Consider the following 23,733-nt stretch of genomic DNA (forward strand, 5'->3'; position numbering starts at 1 on the left):
CATGTGGGAAACTGGGAGGAGACACATCTGGGGCAGCTGACACCAACTGACCAAAGGAATGCTTATTTGACATCATGCTCCATTTATAAAGTGTGGGAATAAGGAAGAAGGGGGGGACATTTGGAGTGATGGAGGCTCTCTTCCCAAGTCTCTGCCATGTGTAATGGGGCCTTGCTCTCCTGGAGTGGCTGAACACCTGCCTGCCCATGGGAACCAGTGAATTTACTCCCCTTTTTGCTTTGCTTGCCTGTGCAGCTTTTGCTTTGCCTATTAAGTGGTCTTTATGGGAACTCATGAGTTTTCCAGCTTTTACCCTTCTGATTCTCTCCTCAATCCAACTGGTGGAGAGTGAGTGGCTGCCTGGGGCTTGGTTGCTGGCTGGGGTTAAACCATGACAGCCAGTCAACACCAGCTGTTGAGGCTGGACATCAGGTCACAAAGGAATCAAGTTAGAGCTCTTTCTGCTGAGACTGAAATAATCTATGTGATTTTATGGAATCAGTCCAGCCAAGTCAATCCAGTTGCTGCATCCTGGAAATTCTTGTTACTGTGTGAATTCTTACAGTAAGTTCTTGATGAAAGCTCTGTATCTTTTTATCAAACTCATTTTCCACATGAACCTTATGAAAACACTGATGTGAGCTCACAAGGCTGCACAAATCCTTTGTCGTGTATCATTCCATACAAAACCATGCCTGAGCATGCAGGTGTTTGCAGTGTCAACACCAACCCAAACAAAAGGCTGTTGTGATTTCCTGTACAAGGCACAGTTCAAAACAGGGGCTCACTATCTGGCGGATATTCAAGGTTTCAGTTTTGTCATGTCTGTAGCTCTTGTAACATGCTCTGTTTTGCAGGTCCTCATTTGGGCTGCCAGTTTTGAGAACAGTTTGTAAAGATGGTGTGACAGTTGTCCTGAATGAATCTCTGGAGATGAAAAGACATGTCCAGTTTTCTTTTGGTGGTGCTGATATTGGTTTGCTGGGCTCCTTTCATGCTTCTGGCCTAGGTGACACCTGTTACTTGCTGCTTGGAAAGGGAATGTGAAGGTCAATTATTGGTTGTCTGGTTGGAGTGATAACTGGAGATCTCTACTTCAAAATTCAGGCAGTCTTTGCAGCAGGTGGGTGATACCTTCTTGCCTTCCAGCTCACTGCAGGAGCAGCCCAGTCAGGTTCTCATAAATTACAACTGGATTCACTGAATAGACATGCTGTTTCCTTCTAGCAGTACATTCCACAGTACACTATTCTTGTATAGAGTGGTGCAGTATCTGGTTTACCACCATTAGCTTTGTATGAGGTGAAGGAGCCTGTGTTTACTACCAAATGAAAGGAGAGCATACACAATTCTCCTTTTAATTAAGCTTAGCCTTATAAACTATGAAAAGGGTTTTATATTAAGGCCAAAGTTTTATTGTCAAGTAAGCAGGCTTCTATTGTGCATACTGCCAAGGGGAGATAAGAGGGCTCTTGTACTTCAGAAATTTGTCCTGCCAAGTGAGCATCAGGTTTGTCTAAAACATACCCAGCATGTGCTGCCAGCCAGAGCAGGTTTGAACTTACAATGATTTTTCTCATTAAATCTGCAGGCAGTGAATGTACATTGATGGGTTCTTCCTCTGGTTATAGAAGACCCAAACAGGGACCTTCCAAACAAGGCTCAAATGAGAATTTTCAAATGAGAATGCATCTATCCATCCTGACCTCACGGTAGTTTAGGCAGTGAGAAGGGTGTCTGTAGGCAGCTTGTGGTGTCGCTCTTACCTTTTTTTCTGCATAAGTGGAACTGGGTGTTCATTAGGAACAATCATGAGGCAACTGCAAAGGAGAAATTAAAACCCAATTGTAAGCCAGGTGGTGTAAGAGGAGATTTATCTTATGTCTTAGTCCTTACTCTTACATACTACAGTTGATTCCTCTGTTTAGATTTAACAGTGAAAGGGATCTTTGCACTCCCAATAGAAGACAGGAAAACAATATGAGAAAGGAATTTCAGAAGGAGAAAAATCTGATCATTTTGATGATGAGAAAGAGATTCTCATCAATCCATAAAATCTACAGAATAAAAGACAGAGTTACTTTTTTTTCCCCTTTTGTTTTGTTTCTGCTATGAATAACGTTTTTGTGTGTTGAAATGAGCTTAAGTCTGAGTTTGGGAGTGTGACCTCCCCTCTTCCCACCACTAGTCTAAACAGCCCTGAAATGCAAAGGATTTTTATGTAAATCCAAAATTCCCTTTTTAGGTCTATGTCCTTCATGAAGATGAATTAACCCATTAAAGAAACCAGCAGTTTTGCAAAGTTTTGACACAATTTATAATTATTGCTTGTAATGATGTTGGCATTTTTCATTTCAGGAAAACTCCTTGCTTAATGTTTATTTCAATTTCCTTGTACAGCAGTGGTAGTATCGCCTGTTTATGGACCTCAGAATCTGGCTCCAACACAGATAATCTCAGTTTCTGCAAACCTAAAAGTAAATAACAAGTTAGTGTGCTTTATTTTGTAGGGTTTTTTAATATATATTAATAAAATATTTTACATGGGGGAAAATAATTCATTACTTGATCAATAGCTTTAATTTTCTGATGAGGAGTAATAACATAGTAATCTCTTCAAATAAGCAATAACATGTCAGGACCTTAACTACACAAGGAGACATTACCCTGACACAACTAATAGCTAAGAAACTATCTGGAGGAGCAGGAACTGGAAATATGCTCAATGCAGCCTGTTTTATCAGTCCAGCTATTTTACCCTCCTTCTCAATCAGTTCTTGTGGTTTCTTTAAAGATGATGGGTACATTAGGTCCAAAAATCCTGAAGTACATTAGGAGGCTTTAAATGTTATTTTTAGGGCAATTAAATGCAAAAGAAAACTTCTATACTAGGTCTGCACTCTAAGGGTCTGCAGACTTACCTTTGTCACACATAGATTATGGAATCATATCTCTCATTTTCGCAGTTAGAAAAGTTTTAAGAATAGGTGAGAATAAAAAAGTAATAGAGTAGTAACTTGTGAAGGTATAGCTTAAAGAGAACTAGCACTAGTTATGTCAGCAAAGGAATCAGCAAAGTGAAGGCCTATCTGCACAGCAACCTTAAAGAGAAGCTACCATTGTCATAATCTATTTTATGATATCAGAAGGGTGGTAACATGGATTAGAAAATAAATCTGATGCTTTGGCAGAGACAAAATATCATTTCACCAAAACCCAGAAAGAGTCAGAAGTCTCATTCGGGTGTTAGAACATATTAAAAAATTCTAATTCAATCTTCAAGCCTTGGTTGAAGTGAGTTTGAGCTAGTGGTGCCAAGTAATTCCTTTCAGTAAGACAGGTGGCTGGAATGGCGATGTGGTCCCTGACCCCCTGATCCAAGTGTTCATGCAGTCATTAGCAAGGGAAGAGCCTAGCCTGTGAGCAATTTGGACTTTATGTGAGCCACTGCTGTTGACTTCACTTCTGGGCATGTGACTTGACTGTAATTCCTCTTCTAAAAAAGCTCAGATGAACTGCATCTTGGTGGGAATATCCCTTTGGCTCCTACACAGAGAATGGGAGCACTTGGGCATCTGGGTGACTTAGGTCACAGCAATTTCCAATAGCCTGAAAAGTAAGGAAATCAGACCACTGGAAATAAGAAAGGATCTGGGAAGCTGGGTCCCAAATGATTTGCACAGAGGATGAGGAAAAAATTGAACTACTCTCTGGCTTTATCCTGCAGGAAGGGAAGGTTAACAATACTGTGGGAGTTCAAAGAATTCCATCCAGATGCAGACCTGCCTGGGCGTATTATCCCACAACACCAGAAAGTTAATAATGTCTTATTTATTCCATCACAGGAGCGAAGACATGGAGATGTCTTTGAGGAGGACACCTATGGCACACCTATTTTTGGACTTGTCACCCAAAAAAAAGCTCACACCGAGGGCTGGTTGACTGGTTTACCTAGTCCAAGGGAAGAAGTGTGATAGGTGAGTAATCAGGCTCAATGTCTGTATGCTGTGTTAGTGGCATATCAGGAGTAAAATGTGGAAGAAAAAGGAATGCAGAGATTTTTGAAGATAAGATTACCTAAATCCTGCCTTAAAGCAAGACATGCGGCTCCCTGCTCTTATCTTCATGAAGGATCTGTCTGCAGATCAAAGAAACAAAATCAGGCTACAGCTTCTTTTTTCACTGCCTCTCCTCTAACTTGTACTGGCATGCTGTACACTGCTTGCTTTTGTGTTTGCTTATCAAAAGGTATCATGAGATAATTAATGCATATAACCCAGAGCTTTCCAGGAGAAAGAAGTTTTCCTTTATTTTCAAGATCTTAATATCCTGAAGTTTTGTTCCATGACTGTTCTGAGAACTTGACAGATCAACTTTTCATGGGTAGCTGAAGGACACCACAGCAAGTGCAGCCTTCTATTTAATCTATTTCTCACTGAGGCAAATTACAAACTGAAATCTTCCCTGTGTATTTAATCTAATATAAATCTTAAAATACAATTGAGGGAAAGGATGTAATACATTATTTGAAGCTAATCCATTAACCTATAGGTTAATAGCATTCATACCCTTAAAAAAAATCACAGTTGATAGGAAATTCTGAGAACTAAGTAACACCTTTGGAATATTATCTCTCTATGCACAGGTCTTGAGAAACAGCAGAGTACTTTTCAAAGGAATAGGTGGAAAGCCCTCTGAAAACATTGTCTGCGCCGATTCCTGTACCGAATCCTTTCCAGCGCTAGGGGCAGACCTGGAGCCCTTTTAGCTCCTGGTAGCAGGAGAGTTCACCTTCTCCCTTCTGTCCGTTTTGTACGAATGTGAGTCATGCAAGCTCCTTCTCCTCCAAAAAACTCTTCCTCTTGAAACAGGGCATCCACAGCCTTCGCTTTTATTTCAGTAAGCTGTCCCACCTCACAAATGCATGAACTTTGCCAAGGGAGCAGTTAGGACTAGGCAGGGCCAGACTAACAAGGTGGTTATGGCCTCCAAGTGCATCAGAGTGGAGAAAGCAGGGATAAAGGCAGAATACTCTGTTCCTACACTGTAGCAAGCAGTACCTGATTAAAAAGAAAAAAAGATGTAATTCTTGATCAGGAGTCAAAGAAGAATCAAACATAATGTATTTAAACAGGGGTTTCATAAATGTAACAGCTTGATTTTTAATAATGGAACTCAGGACAGGATTATCCCTCCTGCCAGGATGAAGCCCTCTAAGCAGGGCTCAGTTTCTCAGTGTTAGAGCTCCTTGTTCTCAGTACGAGTGGCTTCTTAGTCTCAGAAACAAAATCAGCACTGTGGTTTTCAAAATACTGCCTGGAAGGAGATGCAAACAGGAAGAGTGCAGAGAGGGTGAGGTACATGCATGCAAATGTACAATCACAGCATACCCAGCTCAGTATGCTTATGGATGCCAAATTAACAGCAAAATTGCATTTAAATAAAAATGTTGCAGCCACTCCATTAGGGAACAGATAGAATTTTCTTCTGTGTTGCAAGTGCATGCAGTGTCCCTTTAAATCAATGTTATTTTTATTAATATTAATACTTTTCCTGTCTTTTACTTCCAACAAGTCTGACTGTAGTCTCATTGCCAATGGAATATCTGAGGGTGAGTGCTGCAGCTTTTTTAGTTTTTACTTTAATATTTTCAAAGGGGGGTTCACTGGAGTGAATGACAGCTGGAATATACTGAGGTTCTCATGGGCTAAATCCATCTTCATTCAGAAAGAAGATTTCCTGTATGCTGTGCTTGACAAACATATTACACTAAATCAGTACTTTGATCCCACCCAAATTCCAATACCACTGTGCATACTTTGTCTGTCTTACTTTATGAATCACTCAATAAAACACACCCAGTTTAAGATATTATTGGCAATGTTACAGTGTATGTACATTAAATCTCATTTTAAACAGAAACCTTGGAACCTGGAATGTTTCCAGTGCTTGAATCCAAGAAGAATTTGAAATGCATAATGTAAAGCTTCTTAATATACCTGACACCCTTCAACTGTTCCCACAGTTAAAAAATATGACAGCTTACATTTGTACCTCAACAAGGCACCCAGGAGGTCAAGCCCTATATGATGGTAAAAGAAAAGGAAATAATCATTTTTATATCAAGTAAGCAAAGCTGATTTGGAAATTATTGTAAGAATCAGCCTAGTCAGGAGCTGCTTTAGGGCTGTAATTGCTCTTTCACATCTTAGCTAATTTAATTAAACTAGGAAATTATTTTTGGACTAGACAGGTCTTCAAACTTTTGGTACCTTCTATTACAAACCATCTGGCCCTGTACGTAGTCAGATTTCTTAACTCATACTTTATCACTGTCTTCTTCAGAAGTTATACATGGGGTTTTGTGTGTATTTGTATCCCCTATTGTTCTGTGTACATTTATTTCAGATAAAAAAACTTAATTCTTTGGATTCCCTCCTAGTTCAATAGCTGAAAATTTCAGTGTAGGAATCAGCACATGTCAAGAACCATCACTGAGTTCTTCTCTTTATTTTGGGTAGCTTTTTGGTGGTTGTTTCCTCAGTTATATAATTCTTTCCTCATAGTCTGTAATCCTTTTCCTAACATTACAAAAAAGATAAGCATTGAGTCTTTTTGGATATTGTCAGCCTTCACTTTGAGAGCAACAATAGTTCCAGTTTTAATTAATTCTTCAGTGAAAGGACCTCTGCTATATTTTGCATATATTTGCCTAGTCTCCAAGTGTTGTGGCACAGTCTGTCCATACCTCTGTCTGGGCTCAGTGCTACATGAAGTGTAATTACACAGTTGCTGATTGAGGTGGACCGGGAGCAGAATGAGCTCACGTCAGGAGACTGAACAAGCACACACATCTGAAGGCTGCCTCCTCCAGAGGTCTAAAATACACGTGTGTAACTGACCCTGAAATTCAGTGCTCTTCCTGCAAGAGCCAGGGTTATCTAAACAAAGGGTTCTTAGGAAGTAACCTCTTGACTTCTCCACCCCTCACATTTTTAAGGACTGACAGGTCCTAGCACTTGCACAGACCAGGATAACAAGCCGTGTCCCACAACAATCCTTCTCCTGACATGCTTCCCACTGGCACCTACCTCCCTTCAGATCAGCAAAAAAAGAGCTTGGCTGCCTGCATAGGCATGTACCCAGGCCTCCCTGACTAAATGGATTACACACTTGCTGGCGGAGTAGGGTGCCAAGGAGACTTCCAGCCAGCTCGTATTCATGTGGGTTATGAAAGAGTGCTACTCCTGAGTCCAACCTAAGTCCAGTTAAAATATGACAAAGGTCTGCAGACAAGATGCCAGACTACACTTTTGCCAGGATTTCGGTTTTGCTTCTGTTTTATTTTGGAAAAATGCAATGTGAGTATAAGAAAATAAGCAAGAAGGTTCAAAAACTGTCAATGAGAGCAGAATTAAATGTGCTGCATACAGCAGCTTGCTGAGAGGAGCTTGGAATGGAGGAGAGTGGAGAGAGCTGGTGCTGAAGTAAGAAGAGAAAGGATCTTAGGAAGGGACCAGTTGGAGAGATGTGAAACTCATGGAAAAGAAGGTTTGGGAGTAGTAATCATTCAATCCCATTTGTCCCTTTGAGATAGGTTCTGGGATTTTGGTAACTCATGTCTGGTTCAGAAGAATGCAAGCCATCAGCTTACATGTGCCAATATCTAAGTAGATCTAACAAGATGCAAATTCAAACTCAGTAAACCAGGAAGCAAAGGAGTGAATAAATGCAAATATATTAATCTGAATATTGGGTTAGGTATTTCCAGGCAGGGACTGGTTGGGTGGGGAGGGGAGACTGCGTGGGCTGAGGAAAGGCTGGAGAGCCTGGATGGCCCAAGGGCTAATCTAACAGGGAGGGTCTGGCCTGGCATACAACTGAGCTGGCACAGTAGGAACCATGCATTAAACTGCTACTTGTCATATATCTAATGGCACCAGATAGCAAAAAATACCACAGAAGATTTTTTTGTGTGTGTGTGCATTTTATTTTATGCACTAATTGTCATCTCAGGCCTCAAGCAGTATCAAGCACATCACTTTGCTTCTTTTGTTCTCTGTTTCTTTACCCGTAAGATGACAATAATTTGTTTCCTTTCAAAATGATTTGGAGATCTAGGATGAAAGGTTGGGAGATAAATGTATCTACTACAATGATATCCCAGCTGCACATATTGGTGGTTGCTGGAATTTCTTGAAATAGCCAAAATTCACCCTTTTTTTCCCCTATCAAAGCAAACAACACCAAAGTAACAAAACAAACACAAACAAACAAATGCTTCCCTCTCCCCCCCCAAAAAAAAAATTCAACAAATTCCCCCCCCCAGGCAATTCAGTGAGGAGAAGATTGAGTTTCTTATTGCTCAGTCTTGTTCCCTTCTGATATAACAGATAGACACCTCTGAGAACCAGGAAATCCAGAGCTAAGGTACAGCAGTACAACCTGAACTCTGCATTGTTTGATCAGTGATTCAGTCTTCCTGTAGCACACTTATGCATGACATTGTGGGTCCTGAAGCAGAACATCTCAGAGCTGCAGCATTTTAAGTGCTCTTAAAGGAAAACTTTAAGTGCTCTTAAAGGAAAACCTGTGTCCAGGTGAGGGCTACTAAAAGAGGAATCCTGCACATATGCTGCAGTCAAACTCTGAGACCCATCTCCTCGAAACAGCCCCTGATGCAGTAATTCTTTGTGCTCTTTCACCATCAACTTTAGCAGCTGAAGGGTCAGATACAGACAGAGACTTTCACTTCACTGCTATTGAGATGACAGACCCCTCTTTCTTTGGTCTTTGGCCAAAGGAGTTGTGGATATCACCACTGATCATGGTCTGAATTGAAAAATGAGACATCAGGACTTGTCTCCTGACTTGGATGCCTCTCTTCCTTTTGCCCACACAGCTGCCATCTCCATGTCACCAGTGCAAGAGATTTACTTGAAAATTAATGCCAAGAGCCACTGGCTGCTCCAGGTGCACCTTAATTCCACACTGGGATGTACCTCAGGTGGGTATTTCCTAGTTATAAGAGGTTTGAGCGTCACTTGAACTTGCCACAGAGTTTGCTGGTGACCTGGAATGACATGAGGAACCCACAAGGCAAACTTTATATTAACCAGGCTCTTTCTCAGCAAGTTTAGGTGTTAATTTATTCATGGTTGGCATATTGTGTGTTTAAAATCCTTCTGTAAGGCCTTCACTGAGAGCAGTGGTAGCTGAACTTTAATGCTAAAGTCACCGGTTTGCCAGTAGTCACCAGCTCAGACTCTTGCCCAGGAAATAGCAAAAATTAAATAAAACTGAGTGATGCACAGTTAAAAACTTTTGCAACCACAAGGAGTACAGATATATAAAAAAACCCAACCCAAAACAAACAAAACTCCACCCCTCTCCAGTATTTTTATTGGAGGGGGGAAAAAGAACAGGAGTAGGTAAGGGAAGAAGAGAAGGAAAAGGGAAAGGAGAAGAAAGGAAACATTTTAGGATGAACACATCTTTTTAGCAGAAATGCTTTACTATATTTTCAAATGCAAATTGACTGTAAATCCCAGACTTCATCCCCTGGGTTTTCACATGTATCCATACATATTAAAGGTATGTGTGCTTCTGTATGTATATGTTTCTTAATCTGTATATTTACTTTTGGGCCAAATTTGGTTAAACACTCCGTAAAGAACAAAGCAATGGTCCAGAAAGCAAAGAGTGAATGGTTGATCCATCAAGGACAACACACGAAGGCAGAAGGAATCCAGGGGGTGGCCAAGAAGACAATGAGTCAGGATTACTCAAGAGGATAAGCAGTTGCCTTGGTGCACCAGCAGTCTAACCCTGATCCATTTCTTGATAGGCTTCACAGGAAAAGAGAGTTTCACAGAAGAATCCAAAGGAGGATAGAGAGATGGCTGCAGATATTTATGGGAAGTTCTTCCCACACATGAAGGTAGCCTGGGAGAAATGCAAAGCAAGTTCATATATGGACATTGAAAGCTGACACTATCTGATCAGACCTGCTTCTTCAAGCAAATCAGCGAAAAAAGATAATAATACCTTAGATAATAAATAAAATAACATGGGTGAGTTCCATGTGCAGCAGTGTTTTTGAGCCTGAGGTCCTTAGACCCAGAACAGTTTTAAATGAAAAGATGTCACCAATCAAACTGTAGAATAACTTGTTGCAAGTATGTCTCGGTGGATGTCAGGTATCTTGAAAGGATTTATGTAGTACTTTATGTAAATACTACACTTTTACTTTATGGAAATGTCTTGCTGATTGCTATGAACTTTTTTGAGATACATCCTGGAGATAACAATGCAGGTGTCTTTTATCATGTGCAAAGGATCTTGTCAAGGAGTCTTCCATTTGTATCCTTCCATGCCTAGGCTGAAGCAGTGGTGTAGTGTGTTTTTTCCATGAGATAGAGTGTGAGAATGTGAGTCTATCATTCTGCAGTTCTTTAGTTCCCGGTGCCTGTAAGGGTACTTAAGGTGACTATGAGAACTCCAGCACAAAATCTGCTAGAATGTTTAGGTAGGTGTTATATTACTTGCTCCTTAACAGGTCTCGTCTAATAAAACAAAGCTGTCATGAAAATTTTCTTCCCTAATGAGTTGTGCTGGTTTGGAATGGCCACTCATGTGCAAGAGTCAGCATCTGTCCTACACTTACAAAGCTCTATCTGCCTCATCCGTGACCAGTGGCAGGGAATCTTATCATCAACTTGAACTTTGGATCAGACCCTGAAGGGCCCTCTGGATTTACTGAGGCCAACAAGTTTAGAACTACCTGGTTACTTATTCATTAAATGGGATTTTTCATTGCGTGTTGGCAATAACCCTTTTTTGTTTGTTTGTTTTAAATAATTTCCCCCCCTATCATATCATGAGTGTTGTCACTGTATGAGCCAAAGGTTTTGCCAGAGTTCCTGCTCATGGAGGAAGAGACCTTTCCTGATGGCTCTTAGTGATGGTGCTGGACCCAACTGCACCTGAGGAGCAAAGCCTGATGTTCCAGAGGTAACACCAAGCACAAAACCCCCTGCAATTCCTGAACAATTGTAGCACACTGGTCCTTGTTATCTGTGCTATGTAAATACCACATGGTCCTGCCTACAGAGAAAGAACCAACAACCACTGAAGATCACAAGAACATGGGAAGATCCAAAATTAATTTATATGATATGTTCAGTATGACAGCTTGCAATTGTCATTGCTTTATTCAATAAATTATACATCCTCTCTTTAAACAAATACACATAGAAATTTAAAAAAAATCCTAAATACTCTAGTAATCTATGGCTTGTGAGCATTAGTGCCTTTTCCTAAATGGTTGGAAAAAGGAGTCAGACCCCTTGATCCATTCAGTAAAATGAAGTACATCAAATTTTAGCTGTGAGAGAGATTCTTAGATTCACTTCTAATTAATTCAGTGGGAGCAAAACTGATTGTGGGGAATGATGCAGAGGAGATGTGAGAAAACTCCTGGAAATAACTTGCAGTAATAAAGATAATAAAATGAGGTCTTGAAGTACATCTAATTTCTATTCTAAGTCTATTGCTATCAGATCCAGCATTGCCAGAGATTTGTGATGTCAAGTATTTCCCCTGAATCTCATCTTAAATTACACTGGCAGAGAATAGCATGGTTCATACAACTTAGTCATGGTGAATTTACTTGATTTACTCAGATTTTGAGGTTATATATCTGAACAAAAGAAAATGTTAGATAATCAGTATCCAGTAGGCCTTAGTGGCTCATCCAAAGATTGAACAGGTGTCAAACAGGACAGAGCTTGTTCTACAGGATTGTAAGGAAAGGGATGTATGGTTTTTAAAAGAAGATTACACATTTTCATTCATCATGGCAAAGAGAATTAATTACTATGGAGATTTAATCCTTGTACAATTCACCAAATAAAACCAAAAATTGTTAAAAAGCAACTTACAAGACATACTATCAAACACACAGTTAAAAATAGTGCTTATGAAATTGCATATTTTTTTGCAAGCAAAAAAAAATTCATTTTGCTTTTCTGTGTATTAACAACTTCATCAGTTATTATGGAGGTTTAAAAAGAGACTGTGGAACTCACGTAATATGCCCAGGTAGCACTAGTACCAGTAATGGTCCTTTCCTCTATCAGGTGCCCTGGTTGTCGATGGGATACAGAATTTGTTTCATCCAACACATGTAATATTCCAATTTACAGTGGAAAAAAAAAATCTATTGGAACAGTTGAAATGAGAACCATCAGCAGTGACCAAAAGGTGCAGCCAAAAAAGCAGAAAACCATGTGCACCTTTGTGTCTATGTACACCTAACCTCTCTGTTTTTAAAGCAGAAGTCGGAAGGCACAGCGGCGCAGTGGGGTGATATCCTGTGTGTTTAAGCCATGGGATCCCAGCTGCAGAAACTTGGCAATTGACATAAGGAGGATGCTTGCGGGCAACACGGTGCTGGTGGTGGCACGGCTGCCTGTCACAGAACCATTAGGGTTGGAAGGGACCTCTGGAGATCATCTGGTCCAAACCCCCTGCCAAGGCAAGGTCTCCTAGAGCAGGTGAGGAACACATCCAGGTGGGGTTTGAATGTCTCCAGAGAAGGAGACTCCATGACCTGCCAGGACAGCTTGTTCCACTGCTCTGCCACGCTCAGCGTGAAGTTCTTCCTCATGTAGAGGTGAAACTTCTTGTGTTTTCGTTTATGGCCATTGCTCCTCACCCTGTCACTGGGAACCACCAAAAAGAGTCTGGAACCATCTTCTTACCACCCACCTTTGTGATATTTATATGCATTAATGAGAACCCCCCTCAGTGTTCTCGTTTTTAGACTAAACATTGCCCAGCTCCCACAGCCTCTCCTATGAGAAAGGCTCCAGACTCCTAATAATCTTTGTGGCCCTCCACTGAACCCTCTCTAGTAGCTCCTTGTCTTTCCTTACTGAGGAGCCCAGAGCTGGACACAGCACTGCAGATGTGGCCCCACCAGTGCCAAGCCGAGGAGGAGGATCACCTCTCTGGACCTGCTGGCCACACTCTGCTCTCCGGTAGGTCACGGAACCTTCCTCCCCAGGCAACCCCACGGCGTTACGGCGTCTGGAAGGTGACCACGGCCAGGAGCACCTTCGGGACCCTTCCTGCAAGTGACCCCGCAAACTTCACGGCAGGGGAAGCTCCGTGGCCTCGCCTCAGCCCGTCGGCGGGCGGCAGGAGGAGCCCGAGCCCCGAGCTGGCGGAGGAGCGTGTAGGACAGGTGAGCGGGCCGGGGCGTACGGCCGAGCCCGGGCGGCTCCGGCCGTGAGTCAGAGCGCGGCAAGGGGAGGCGCGGCCGCCTGAGCGAGCGAGCAGCGAGCGAGCGAGAGCGGCTCCGCCGGGCGGAGGCGGGGGCAGCGTGTCCGGCCCAGACCCCTCCTCCCGCCTTCCTCCGCCCGCTCCCTCCTCCCTCCCTCCCTCCCTGCGCGGCTCTCCCGGGGACGCGGAGAGGCGCCGCCGGGCCCGGGGCCTGGACCGCACGGGTGCCCGCCCTCTCCCACCGCCGCTCCCACCGCCCGGCCGCGGGCTGGATGTAGCCGGGCGCCCCGCGGGGGCTGCAGCAGCAAGATGGCGGGTAGGCATCGCCCCCCTCCCCCTTCCCGCACACGCCGCCTCCCCGGCGAGGCGCCAGCCCTCCCTCCTCTATCCCCCCTCCTTCTCCTCTCCCCCGCCCCGGCTTCGGGAGCGCTGCCCGCCGCTGTCCGGGCTCGGAACGCAGGGGCTGCGGGGCGGGTCGCGTCGGGGGGGCGCAGCCCGCGGGCGGGGCAGGGTCACGCGTGGCACGGAGGGTCGGCGGGCGCAGTGGCACATGGTGCGTGTGTGTGTGTGTCTCCCCCACCGCAGATCTGTCGCTGCTCCAGGAGGACCTGCAGGAGGAGATCGACGGATGTGAGTGGGGACGGGGGGGGAGCGGCGGGGCGGCTTTCGGGCGAGGAAGTGGCTTCCGCGGGGGAGCGCCCAGGGTGCATTGTGGGAGGCGGCGGGGAGGAGGAGGAGGAGGAGGAGGAAGCAGCAGCCATGGCCATGCTCCGCGCTTCCCGGTGTCCATGACCCGGTCCCGGTCGCGCGTGGGGCTGCGCCGGGCGGTCCCGCGGGGTGCGTTGGGCGGGGCGGGGGCGCCGTTAGCGGCCGCCCCGGAGGGAGCGAGGGAGGGGGGAACGAGGGATGGAAGCAGGGGAGGCTCTGCCTGCGGGGCGGCGTCCCCTCATGGCCCGGGCACGGCAGGGCGCCGGCGGGGAGGAGCAGGAGGAGGCTAAGGCTGCTGCATCTGCAGCAGCGTGTGGGTTGCTCGTTCCTTTTATAGTTCTGTGTTTTGTATATATCTATTTTTTTTTTGTTTTGTGTCCCCCATGCTTCCCCCTCTCCACCCCTCCCCCTCAGGCTTCCTCTTCCTTGTGAGGTGTCTGGAGCACATGTCCTGTGAGGAGCGGCTGTGGGAGCTGGGGGTGCTCAGGCTGGAGAAGAGAGGCTCAAGCAGGGACCGAACTGCTCTGCCCAGCTCCTGAGCGGGGGCTGTGCCCGGGTGGGGGTCGGTCTCTTCTCCCAGGCAGCCAGCGACGGGAGAGAGGCCATGGCCTCAGGCTGCACCTGAGGGAGGTGCTCAGGGGAGGCTCAGGCTGGACACCAGCAGGGATTTGTTATCAGAAAGGGTGCCAAGATATTGGAATTGACTGGCCAGGAGGCCGTGGAGTCACTGTCCCCGTAAGCGGACGTGGCACTCAGTGGCATGGTCCAGTTGACAGGGTGGTGTTTGGTCACAGGTTGGAGAGACGATCTCAGAAGTCTTTCCACACCTGATTCTGTGAGTCCTGACCCCGCTGGAGAGGTCTGTGGAGAAGAGTTAATGTCAGGGTGCAAAGTCACAGAGTTGTGTCTGGGGCTGTGCAAAATTGGTACTAACTCGGGGCTGAGAAGCCTTAGCATGGCAGACTGAGATGCTGCTCAGGTGAGAAGGTGCCTGTTGATCATGTAGATATTGAGGGAGGTTTTTGGAAGTAGAGGAGGATGAATTTTGGGTGGAAAGTGAAAATGGAAGTAGAGGCAGGTGCCTGCCAGAGCCCCTGGTTGCTGCCTGAAGGTGTTGTGTGTGCTGTGCAGTCTGCAGGGCATCCTCTCACCAGGGCTGGAGCACAGGAAAAAAAAAAACCTTGTGTTTTGTGGCTGACATTTTTAGAGGAGAGCTATTTAAACTTTTTGGGATTTAACTGATACATCTTCTTTTTCACTTTTGTCAGCTGACATTTAGAAGGCTCCTATTGTGCTTTGCTGGCACAAAGAGGGAGCCTTTCCTTCAGGCTTTTTTTTTTTAATGCAGTGTGATAAGTTGCTGTTTGAAAACTCTCTGTGATTACAGAGGACTTTTTCAGAAGGGGCACACTTAACAAAAATATAAAGTGTATTCTTAAGTTTCCACTTAGATTATGTTTTTAGTTGACTGTAAGACAGGAATTGAAATTATCTGTAGTCATTGGAGGGGTGACAGAAGCTGAGGTTCCTGGTGCTGGTCTTACTGTTATTTATGGTCTTCAAAAATGGAAAAAAAATGCTGGGAGATATGACTCAGTCCAGATGAGAGCATCCTGAAGGCAGAAACCATAGAAATATAAAGATTTGAAACCTCATTAAAAATTACTGAGGTTTTGATGGAAGTAGATAAAAGCAAATGTCTCAAACTTATGCATGATATTTTTGGAGAAAAAAACAGGACTCTCTATGAATCAATATGTGCTATTTGGGTGTAGTTCAGTCACACAGTGGCTTTTATGGTTCTAAATTTTACATTATTTTGTTCTTGGGTGGTGTCTGTGTGCCAAAGAAAAATAATACAGATCAAGGAGACTGTACATACCTAGTCTAAAGTACTGTTTCTTGTGCAGTATTATTTGAAATAGCTGTGTTTTGTACCCATATATGACATGTTTTACACAATTGTGGAAGTGTTTCCAGTTGGTTGGTTGCACATATGAAAGAGACAATTAAAAAAATAAGACACAAAGTTGCAACTCCTGCCTGAACCCCACCCTACACTATTCCTCTGTTGTAAATATTTCAAATGTTTGCAGCTCTTTCAAGTAGCAGAGTTAGACACTGGTTTAGAGGTGTATTACTGGAGTAGTAGAATGCAATAGTGATAAAACTGGAAGTGCTGGCAGCTTTTGTGTCTGTGTGATTCTGCCAGCTGCATTCTTGCTAAAAGTGTGCTAAGCTATACTTAAATAAGAGAGAAATAGTTGCAAGCATACCTGTAGTCCTGGTTGTATAATTTAGGAGGAGGAATCAGATGAATGTAAAATAGTCTGATTAATTGACTGGCTATTTTCAAAAGTGAACTATGTTTTCAGTAAATTTTTGGGCTTTTAACTGATCTGATATCAAGCAATAGCAAGATGTCTGTGAGGGTGTGCTGGAGAAATCAGGAGTGTTTAAGACTGGATGTGTGTGTCAAGGTCTGGTTTGGACATCTGAAGCTGAGTCTCTATGCGTATGGCTCAGGACATTTCACTAGATTGGGTATTCATCTGTAGCTCATCAGTGAGCCTAGGTTTGAGTCTGAATCATGAAAATTTGTTGTTGTTGTATTGTTTTATTTCCCTTTGGTAATGAGAATTTCCAGTGTTTCCTCCTAAAGAAGGAATCATTAAGGTGACTTAAGAGCTACCTTTTGTTGGTCATGTTCTAAAGCAATAGGAGAAATTCCTGGAGCTGAGCAAACAACCCTGCCCAGTTCCTGCTGAAAGTAATGAACCAAATATCTGTGCATCTTTTAGATAGGCAGAGTGAAGAACAGCTGTTTTATAATCTTTGTCTTTTAAGGTTTCTGGACTCAAGTGTTTTACTGGAAAGTTGGAGTTTAATCAACAACTTGTACAACTGTACAATTTGTTCTTCTCCTCATTCATTATGCCAACTTGTTGGAAGCTAATTAACCTGAAATATTGAACAGTAAAATATTATCTCTTTGGAGTACTGTTTTAGTAGCTGCTTGTGAAACAAAGTTTACCTTTTCTCTGAAGAAAACTTGATAAATATTTAGGTTAATGAAACATTCTTAGATTTCAACAGGGAGCAGTAAATCTGCTGTTGGAGTAGTATATCAAAATATATGCCGTGGAAGGCATCTATTTAAAAAAAAAAACAGCCTTCCCTTTGTTGATTTGTTTAAGAGGTCAGAGATTAAACAAGAGCTGTTCTAAGAAAGGCTTTCAGAGAGTGGTTGATAAACCAGCTGGATTGACTTTTAAATAATTAATTTCAGCTTTGGTTTGCATTTCTATTTTGAAAGCTTGGGATTATTTTTCTGCTCTTGGTTGCTTGGTAACCACTGGAAAGCTCTGATTTTTTTTTCCTTGAGGTGAATGCATACTTTACACCTGGTACATTAAACAGATGATTGCTTGAAGTAGTTACATAGCTTGCAAGTGAAATGGCATTTCAGTATTTTGATTTTAGCTGATATTTCACTTCTGTAGATACAGCTACTGATGTCAAGCCGGCGATAATGATTGAAAAAATTCTGGTTCTTCCAGAATTCTTTAGGCACTGGCTTTTCCTTGTTTGCTTGTTTGAAGTAAAAGGAAAAATAACTCAAAACCAAGACAGTGAGTATACCCTGGCTGAACGTACAGAAGGCTAGAAAAGAAAAATTAATTCCTAGATGTGTGTTCTTATCGTGAAAGACAACTTAATTGACTCTAACCCCCCCACATAAGGAACATACAATTGTATTTCATTTATGTGAAGATAAAACTAAGAAGAATCCTTGTGTGATATCATCCATTAAAGGAAAAAAAGAATAAAGGCACCTCACTCTAAAGACAAGCGAGTGAAAATTAAAAAAATCAAAGTGGAAGCCTGAAGAAGAATCTCCATCCCACTACTTGGATTGTTGATTTCCTTGCTCTTCTGTCTGAAATCTTGCACAATATACAAAAAGCCAGGGAAAATTTGGCTTTTATTCATTCGTGCCTACAAAATCAAAACAGAGTAGTGTAACTGTCTAAGATAAGTACAGAAAAGAAAAGAAAACAGGCAGCAAAAATGGTTGAAAAGCAAACGTGGGCTTGTGGAAAATGAAGTGTTCTTTATGAGTCTTGCCAGACAGTTTGTGCTCCCCCCTCCCCTGGCTGTTTCTGAAGGCTGAGCTGATCAGTCCAGATAGATGAAATGAGACGTACCATGATGCTGACGTCTTTCAGTCTGACCACTGATGTGTGCAGGATGTGTGCTCTAAAAAACAGAGCCATCTGCAATTAGAATTCACATTTGGGAAGGGGATAGCTGTATTCAACTCGTTATTTTAATTGTGATTTCAATCAGGAGACAAAAGAAATTTTGGGCTGATAACTGGTTCTAATACTGTTTTACATTTGTTTATGGAAAAAGTCTTTGTTAGTGATAGCTGACAGCTGCATTTGCATGCAATGTCAGGACTTCTGGTAGTTGCAAGTATACATGCATGCTTTGGTGGTTATGTAGCTTACTCAGATTGTGAAACTTTACCTTTTGTCATGCTGACCATGTTGTGTTTCCTCTTTCTGTACACTTAGTTTCCAGATGTTTTAACTATAAATGCAGGAAATGGAGTTTTAATATCTACACATTGTTTAAGACAGTTCTAGTTTAGAACTGTTAAATGGGTTTTTACACATATAGATATATACACATCCTATGTGTAAACTTGTTTTCTATAGCACTTACTGCTTTATTTCTTTAGCAGTAAGGTAGTTTTTGCAATTGGCAAATCTAATGGTACTGTGGATGAAACAGTTCTAAAAACTAAAATCAGAGTAGTGATGATCCAGCATAGCTCTATTTTTATTATTGAGTTCTTTTCCATTGATTAAAAAGGGAGGACAGGTCTTCCTAGCCTTTTCTCCCAGCAGGCTTCTCAGTGAGTGAAACACTTTTTTAGCTGAGCTGAGGAAAATTCTCTTTGTGCATCTGCAGATGTCAAAAGCTGTTTTATCATTGATGCTATGTTCTTTTTCCAGGTGATGAGCAAATCATCTGGCATTAGCAGTGAGCTTGTGTTGGTTGAATGCTCTTAATTAAATTATTCTCTTAGACTTTGGGTAGGGCACAAGTCTCTTTCCAAATGGAAGCTAATAAAAAAATACATTTTAAAACTATATTTTAAGTTTTAAAAATGTTGGGTTTTTTCTTTGTTGTTGTTTTGTTTTTATAAAATCAGTCTGTATTTCCCTGTGGTGTCAAATCACAGTCACAGCTTGATGCTGTGTTGTAGTTTTTATTCTCTGGCAGTGAATTATGCTGGCATAACATGCATTCAGTATATTAAAATTCACCTTCCCTTTCCCACAGCTGTACATAGTAATATCAGAAGCTTTTGCACTGTGGTTTCTTTGTTCCTTCACCATAGAATAAGAATTAGCAGATTTTGTTATGCTGGTAGTTGTTTTGTATAGGCTGCACATTGTGTCACTCTTAGACTTAATTCCAGCTTTGAGTACAGCTAAATTTCCAACATGAGGTTCAGATGCCCTTTTGCAGTACTGACCTTTTGGTCCCATCACATTCTGAGCTCTGGTGAAAGAGTGCTGAGATAGTTTGAGTTACTGGATTGGCATTTAAGCATTGCAAAAAAGTAATAACAGAAATTAATGGCAGACTTTCTGTACTGATTGGAATCAGTTCTCTGGTGTGACTGAGATTCTGCTCCTTTGGGAATCCAATAACTGTTCCTTAATGCTAATGAAGCACACTTGTTAAGTCCATTGTTTTCCCTAGAGATCAGGGTTTAATTCTCCCAACACTTGGGTTCATTTCTTTGTCTTTTATTGTGGTGATTGACCCTCATAGAAACTGGGAGACTCAGGTGGATGGCAGTGTCCCCATGGAATTCTGGTTTTAGTGGTCTCAGGTGGGTAATGGTTAGTCTCTCTTTCTCCAGCAACCGCTTAAGATCCTAGAGAAAAGAAGATGATGTGAGGAAAGGATTGTGCTTGATTTGGTGTGGGCTAATGAACCTTTCTCATGCAGCTGCACATTTTTTCTTCATTACACCTAGTAGAGGTTTGAAAAAGAAGTAATTTTCTAGGCTTTCAGCTTTCTGAGGCCACTAGCATCACTTCTGATGTGGGAATGTGCTTTTCACCAGCCAGCTTTTATTATTCCATCTCTGGCAGGGATCCTCAGTTAAGGTTGCCAGGTTTTTTTTGATTTTTTTTTTTTTCTTATGATTTATCTTCCAGGGCTTTGGATATTCTCCTCCTTCTCCCTTTCTCTCCCACTTGCAGCTAAAAAACAGAGGGAGTGAAAGAGTCATGAAGGAGCTGGAAATGTTCAAAATCCTGGGCTTAAGATAGTGAAGCCTTGGTGCTTGCAGTTATTTCTGACTGCTGACCTATTGTGGAGCTGGCAGACTGCAGTGTGTCGAAGCTGAAATGCTTTTCTTTCCTGTGTGTGCCTTTTGCTGCTAAGACTTTCCCTCTGTGTGGGCAGGAGGTTTTCATTGCAAGAGTTATACCATGAGCAGAACTGGATGAAAGGATAGCTTCTGCTTTGAGAGCTGCAGGAGCAGTTCCCTCTTTGGAAGAGCGAGGCAGGGACAGCTGCCCCTAAAGGTTCCCAGAATATCAGTGCTCCTCTGTCTGCTTTAGAAGGTACAGTATAAGAGAAATGAATGTGGCTGTTGCTTGGTTTGAGAGGGATGCTGCATTTCTTTCTGGCAGTAGGGTGTTTAAAGAGTGTCAGAATATGTTTGTGAAGGGTGTTTGTTTGCAACAGCAGAGCAACTGCACTGATGGTTGAGACCACTGGTTTGGTGGGTTTTTCTTACTGTTTTCAAGGTAAAGAAAATAGAGAGGGAAATAGTAGCATAAGTATGCGTTATTCTCTGTACAGTTTCTGGAAAAGCTAAATAGATTAATGTATAAAATGGACGTGGTATATGAGTGATATTGCAGGCTGTTGAAACATTTTTCTCTGATAAACAAATCCGCTTAGGGAATATTTTTTGTGTTGTTACCATAGTGCCTGAACAGTTCCCAGATATTTGAATGGAAGAGAGGACTACCTTTTCCTTCCTCTAGCCTACAGGAGGAACAGCTTGATTAGTCTGTAGGGATGGATTCTTGTGCAAGTAATGTAAACATTAAATTGCATTGAAATGAACACCCCAACCATGTTCATACTTTTTTTCAAAGAGTGAATCCACCGCGTTCTGTCCTGCTCAACCTTCTCCCATAGACCAGTTTTAGACTTCAGACTCAGCACAGAGAGGAAGAGTGTGGAGAGTTGCAACAAGAATTTATCTATATGCCCAGAAAACAGAGAGGTTTGTCCCACCTAGAGTTGTGAAAGCTGTCAAGCAGTGTCTCAAGAACATTGTCTGGGACTTAGGCGGAGAGAGGAAAAGTGCAGTTAGGAAGTTGAAATGGATTTATGTTGCAAAGCCATGTTTTATAGCATATGGATGTACTGGTTGTAGAGCTTGCTCTCTCTGCAGAGTTTAGCCCAAGTAAGTGTATTTTAGTTACTGTGATGATGCTGTCAAAGTCCCTGCACAGTGGAACAACACATCGTAACTCATGGTGTCACATTAAGCACTGCTAAGCTTGCACAAGTCTTTGGAGTGTTTGAGCTTCAGCTGCTTGCTTCATGTCTCTCTTCCTTCTAGTTAGTCCAGTGTTAAGGCACATAGAGTTTGAACTTGGTGGTTTTGTGTGTACCAGATACCCAGTTGTGTGGCAGAATTTGAGCATGGCCCCAAGCACAGTGGATGAATGTGTCCTATTGTGGTAGGACCAGAGAGAACATGTTGGTTGAAGATGGAAGTAGGATTTTCCTCCCAGTGCTACAAAATTCTTGGTCAGTCATAAGGTCAGTTAAAAATCCCATGAACAGCAGTGCTCTGCAGAGAGAAAAGGGATACCTTTTATTGACAGTAACGACCTTGTAGAGGAGAAAAAACTACTTAGAGGAGCTTCCTACTTGCAGTAGCTGGCTTTTGCTTCACTCCAACCTCATCCCACAATTCTTAAGTGCATGCAGTTGTTTGGAAGGGGTAGAAGACAGGAACTTGGATCGCAGGGAACTTGAGTGCCTTGGTGATGGGCGTGACATGCTCCCTACAGGAAATAGGCAGACAGAATATAAACTGTTGATTGTTTTAACTGGTAGCTTGGATGTCCTTCTCTTTGTTTCAGTTTCCTCTGGAGCAGCTTTTGTTACAGGTCAAACTGTTAATCGGTAGAAGCTGCATTCAGCTGTTGTGCAAATAAATGACTAGTGAGCAATATGAGACAGAACTATTCCTTTTTTTTTTCAGAGCAAATCAGGATTTTCAATGTTGCTTGCGTATGCCTGAAAGAAGCAAACTTGTGTGTAGCTCCACCTCTTCTCCTTGCTTAAAAAATTTTGTACTGCTCCTTGTTTTCTCTTGATGCAAAATGCAGCTCCTGTGGCAGCTTGATAGCTATCTTTTTGTGAAGGCCTTTGCTAAATAAAAATTTGCTCATGGCCTGTTACATTTAGACGACTGGGTCTTTGAAATTTGCTGTGCCATGCTTGCATCAGTTTTGTGTGAAAGCAGATGCTGATTTTTTGATTCCTGTGTCTTTCATCTGCTAAGTGTTCCCCGTCCCTAGCCCCCCAAACCTGTACTGAAGCTTTATTTTAAAGAGTTTGCTGTGTCTGTGCTTCTAGCTGTTAGTAAGCTCTGCTGTCAAAGTGCTGCATAGGGGCTGATGTGGTAATTGCATCAGAGCTGCTTTGCATTTCCACCTTTCTTATCTTCTTCCTTGCTCCTTCCTCTCTACTCCTTCTGCCCAACCCCCAAACCCAGTCCCGCCAAACTTGGAGTTCAGACAACAAAGTCTGTGCATACAGGTGTGGTAACTTGACATTCATAAGAGGCTTAATTCTGATAGTGCTCCATGGTTTGACGGGCCAGTTTAGGGGAGAAACACAGGAGGAGAAGGGTGGTTCTTGTTTCTGCTAATATGGTAGGTGGGCTGGAATCTAACGTTATCACTTGCCGTGATGACTTTTGCCGAGTAGAATCACACATCTTGAGGCTTCTCAGTTGCATTTTCAGTCTCAGACTACAGCAGGAGGAAAAGAGAGAAAGTAGGTTTTAAGTGTCTCATGGAAAAAACAGCTTTCTGATGGTGGATTCTGTGATGACCAGTGAATGATGCCTGGATGGGGCAGGCAGGGTGGTAGAATTCAAGCATGACAAGCACATTTTGTAAAATTTCTGTGATTGCCATTGCAGTAGCTGTAGGTTAATGTTACTGAAGCAGTGCAGTAAATATGTGGTAGCAGATTAATCTGAAATAATGTCACTGGAGCTTTCATCTGTGTTGTCACCACAGAAAATAGCTGGGGCATTGTGCAGTAGGAAAGGGTTAAGAGTAGTGAGTTCAGCTGTGAGCAAATGCAGATGCTTAAGCATCAGTGCTCATGCTGAGGTGAATTTCTCTTTGCAGCACATCAGATGCAAAGTGATGTTTCTTACAGCAAGTTACATAGAAATGAATGTGTTTACAATATTGAAGGGCTGAGAATACTACTTGTGTTCCGTGAAAGTCTGAACCTTAGGTGGGTTTATTCTCTTTAGCATGAAGGGCAATAATTTAAAACAAAACCTTCTGCTGTTATTTTGTGGTCATGATATCAAATGTCTGGGCTCATAAGATTACAATTCTTGCTTTACAGTTACGCAGAAAAATTACTTGCCTG

The 23,733-nt window shown here is 42.6% G+C and overlaps 1 protein-coding gene and 1 long non-coding RNA gene across 7 annotated transcripts in view; both read left to right on the forward strand.

Annotated features, from left to right (window-relative positions):
• Window positions 1-226: 226 nt before the first annotated feature.
• On the forward strand, window positions 227-11,570 carry LOC135308616 (uncharacterized). The gene is made up of 6 exons (XR_010369011.1): window positions 227-564; window positions 858-1,123; window positions 3,846-3,977; window positions 4,646-4,820; window positions 8,903-9,007; window positions 9,848-11,570. It is a non-coding gene; the product is annotated as an uncharacterized LOC135308616 (long non-coding RNA).
• A 1,869-nt stretch (window positions 11,571-13,439) lies between these two features.
• Window positions 13,440-23,733, forward strand: part of PPP4R1 (protein phosphatase 4 regulatory subunit 1) — a 62,988-nt gene continuing 52,694 nt past the window's right edge. For 2 of the 6 annotated variants that reach the window (XM_064433650.1, XM_064433672.1), the window contains exons 1-2: window positions 13,440-13,603; window positions 13,873-13,917. In XM_064433650.1, coding sequence (XP_064289720.1) covers window positions 13,597-13,603; window positions 13,873-13,917 — 52 coding nt within the window. In that variant the 5' untranslated portion in view covers window positions 13,440-13,596. Of the gene's footprint in view, window positions 13,604-13,872; window positions 13,918-13,944; window positions 14,125-14,163; window positions 14,309-23,733 lie in introns of those variants that run through there. The other 4 variants (XM_064433661.1, XM_064433683.1, XM_064433630.1 and 1 more) reach the window with 3 other exon arrangements.

The sequence above is a fragment of the Passer domesticus genome, chromosome 1 (genome assembly GCF_036417665.1).
Source record: "Passer domesticus isolate bPasDom1 chromosome 1, bPasDom1.hap1, whole genome shotgun sequence".
Classification (NCBI taxonomy): domain Eukaryota; kingdom Metazoa; phylum Chordata; class Aves; order Passeriformes; family Passeridae; genus Passer; species Passer domesticus.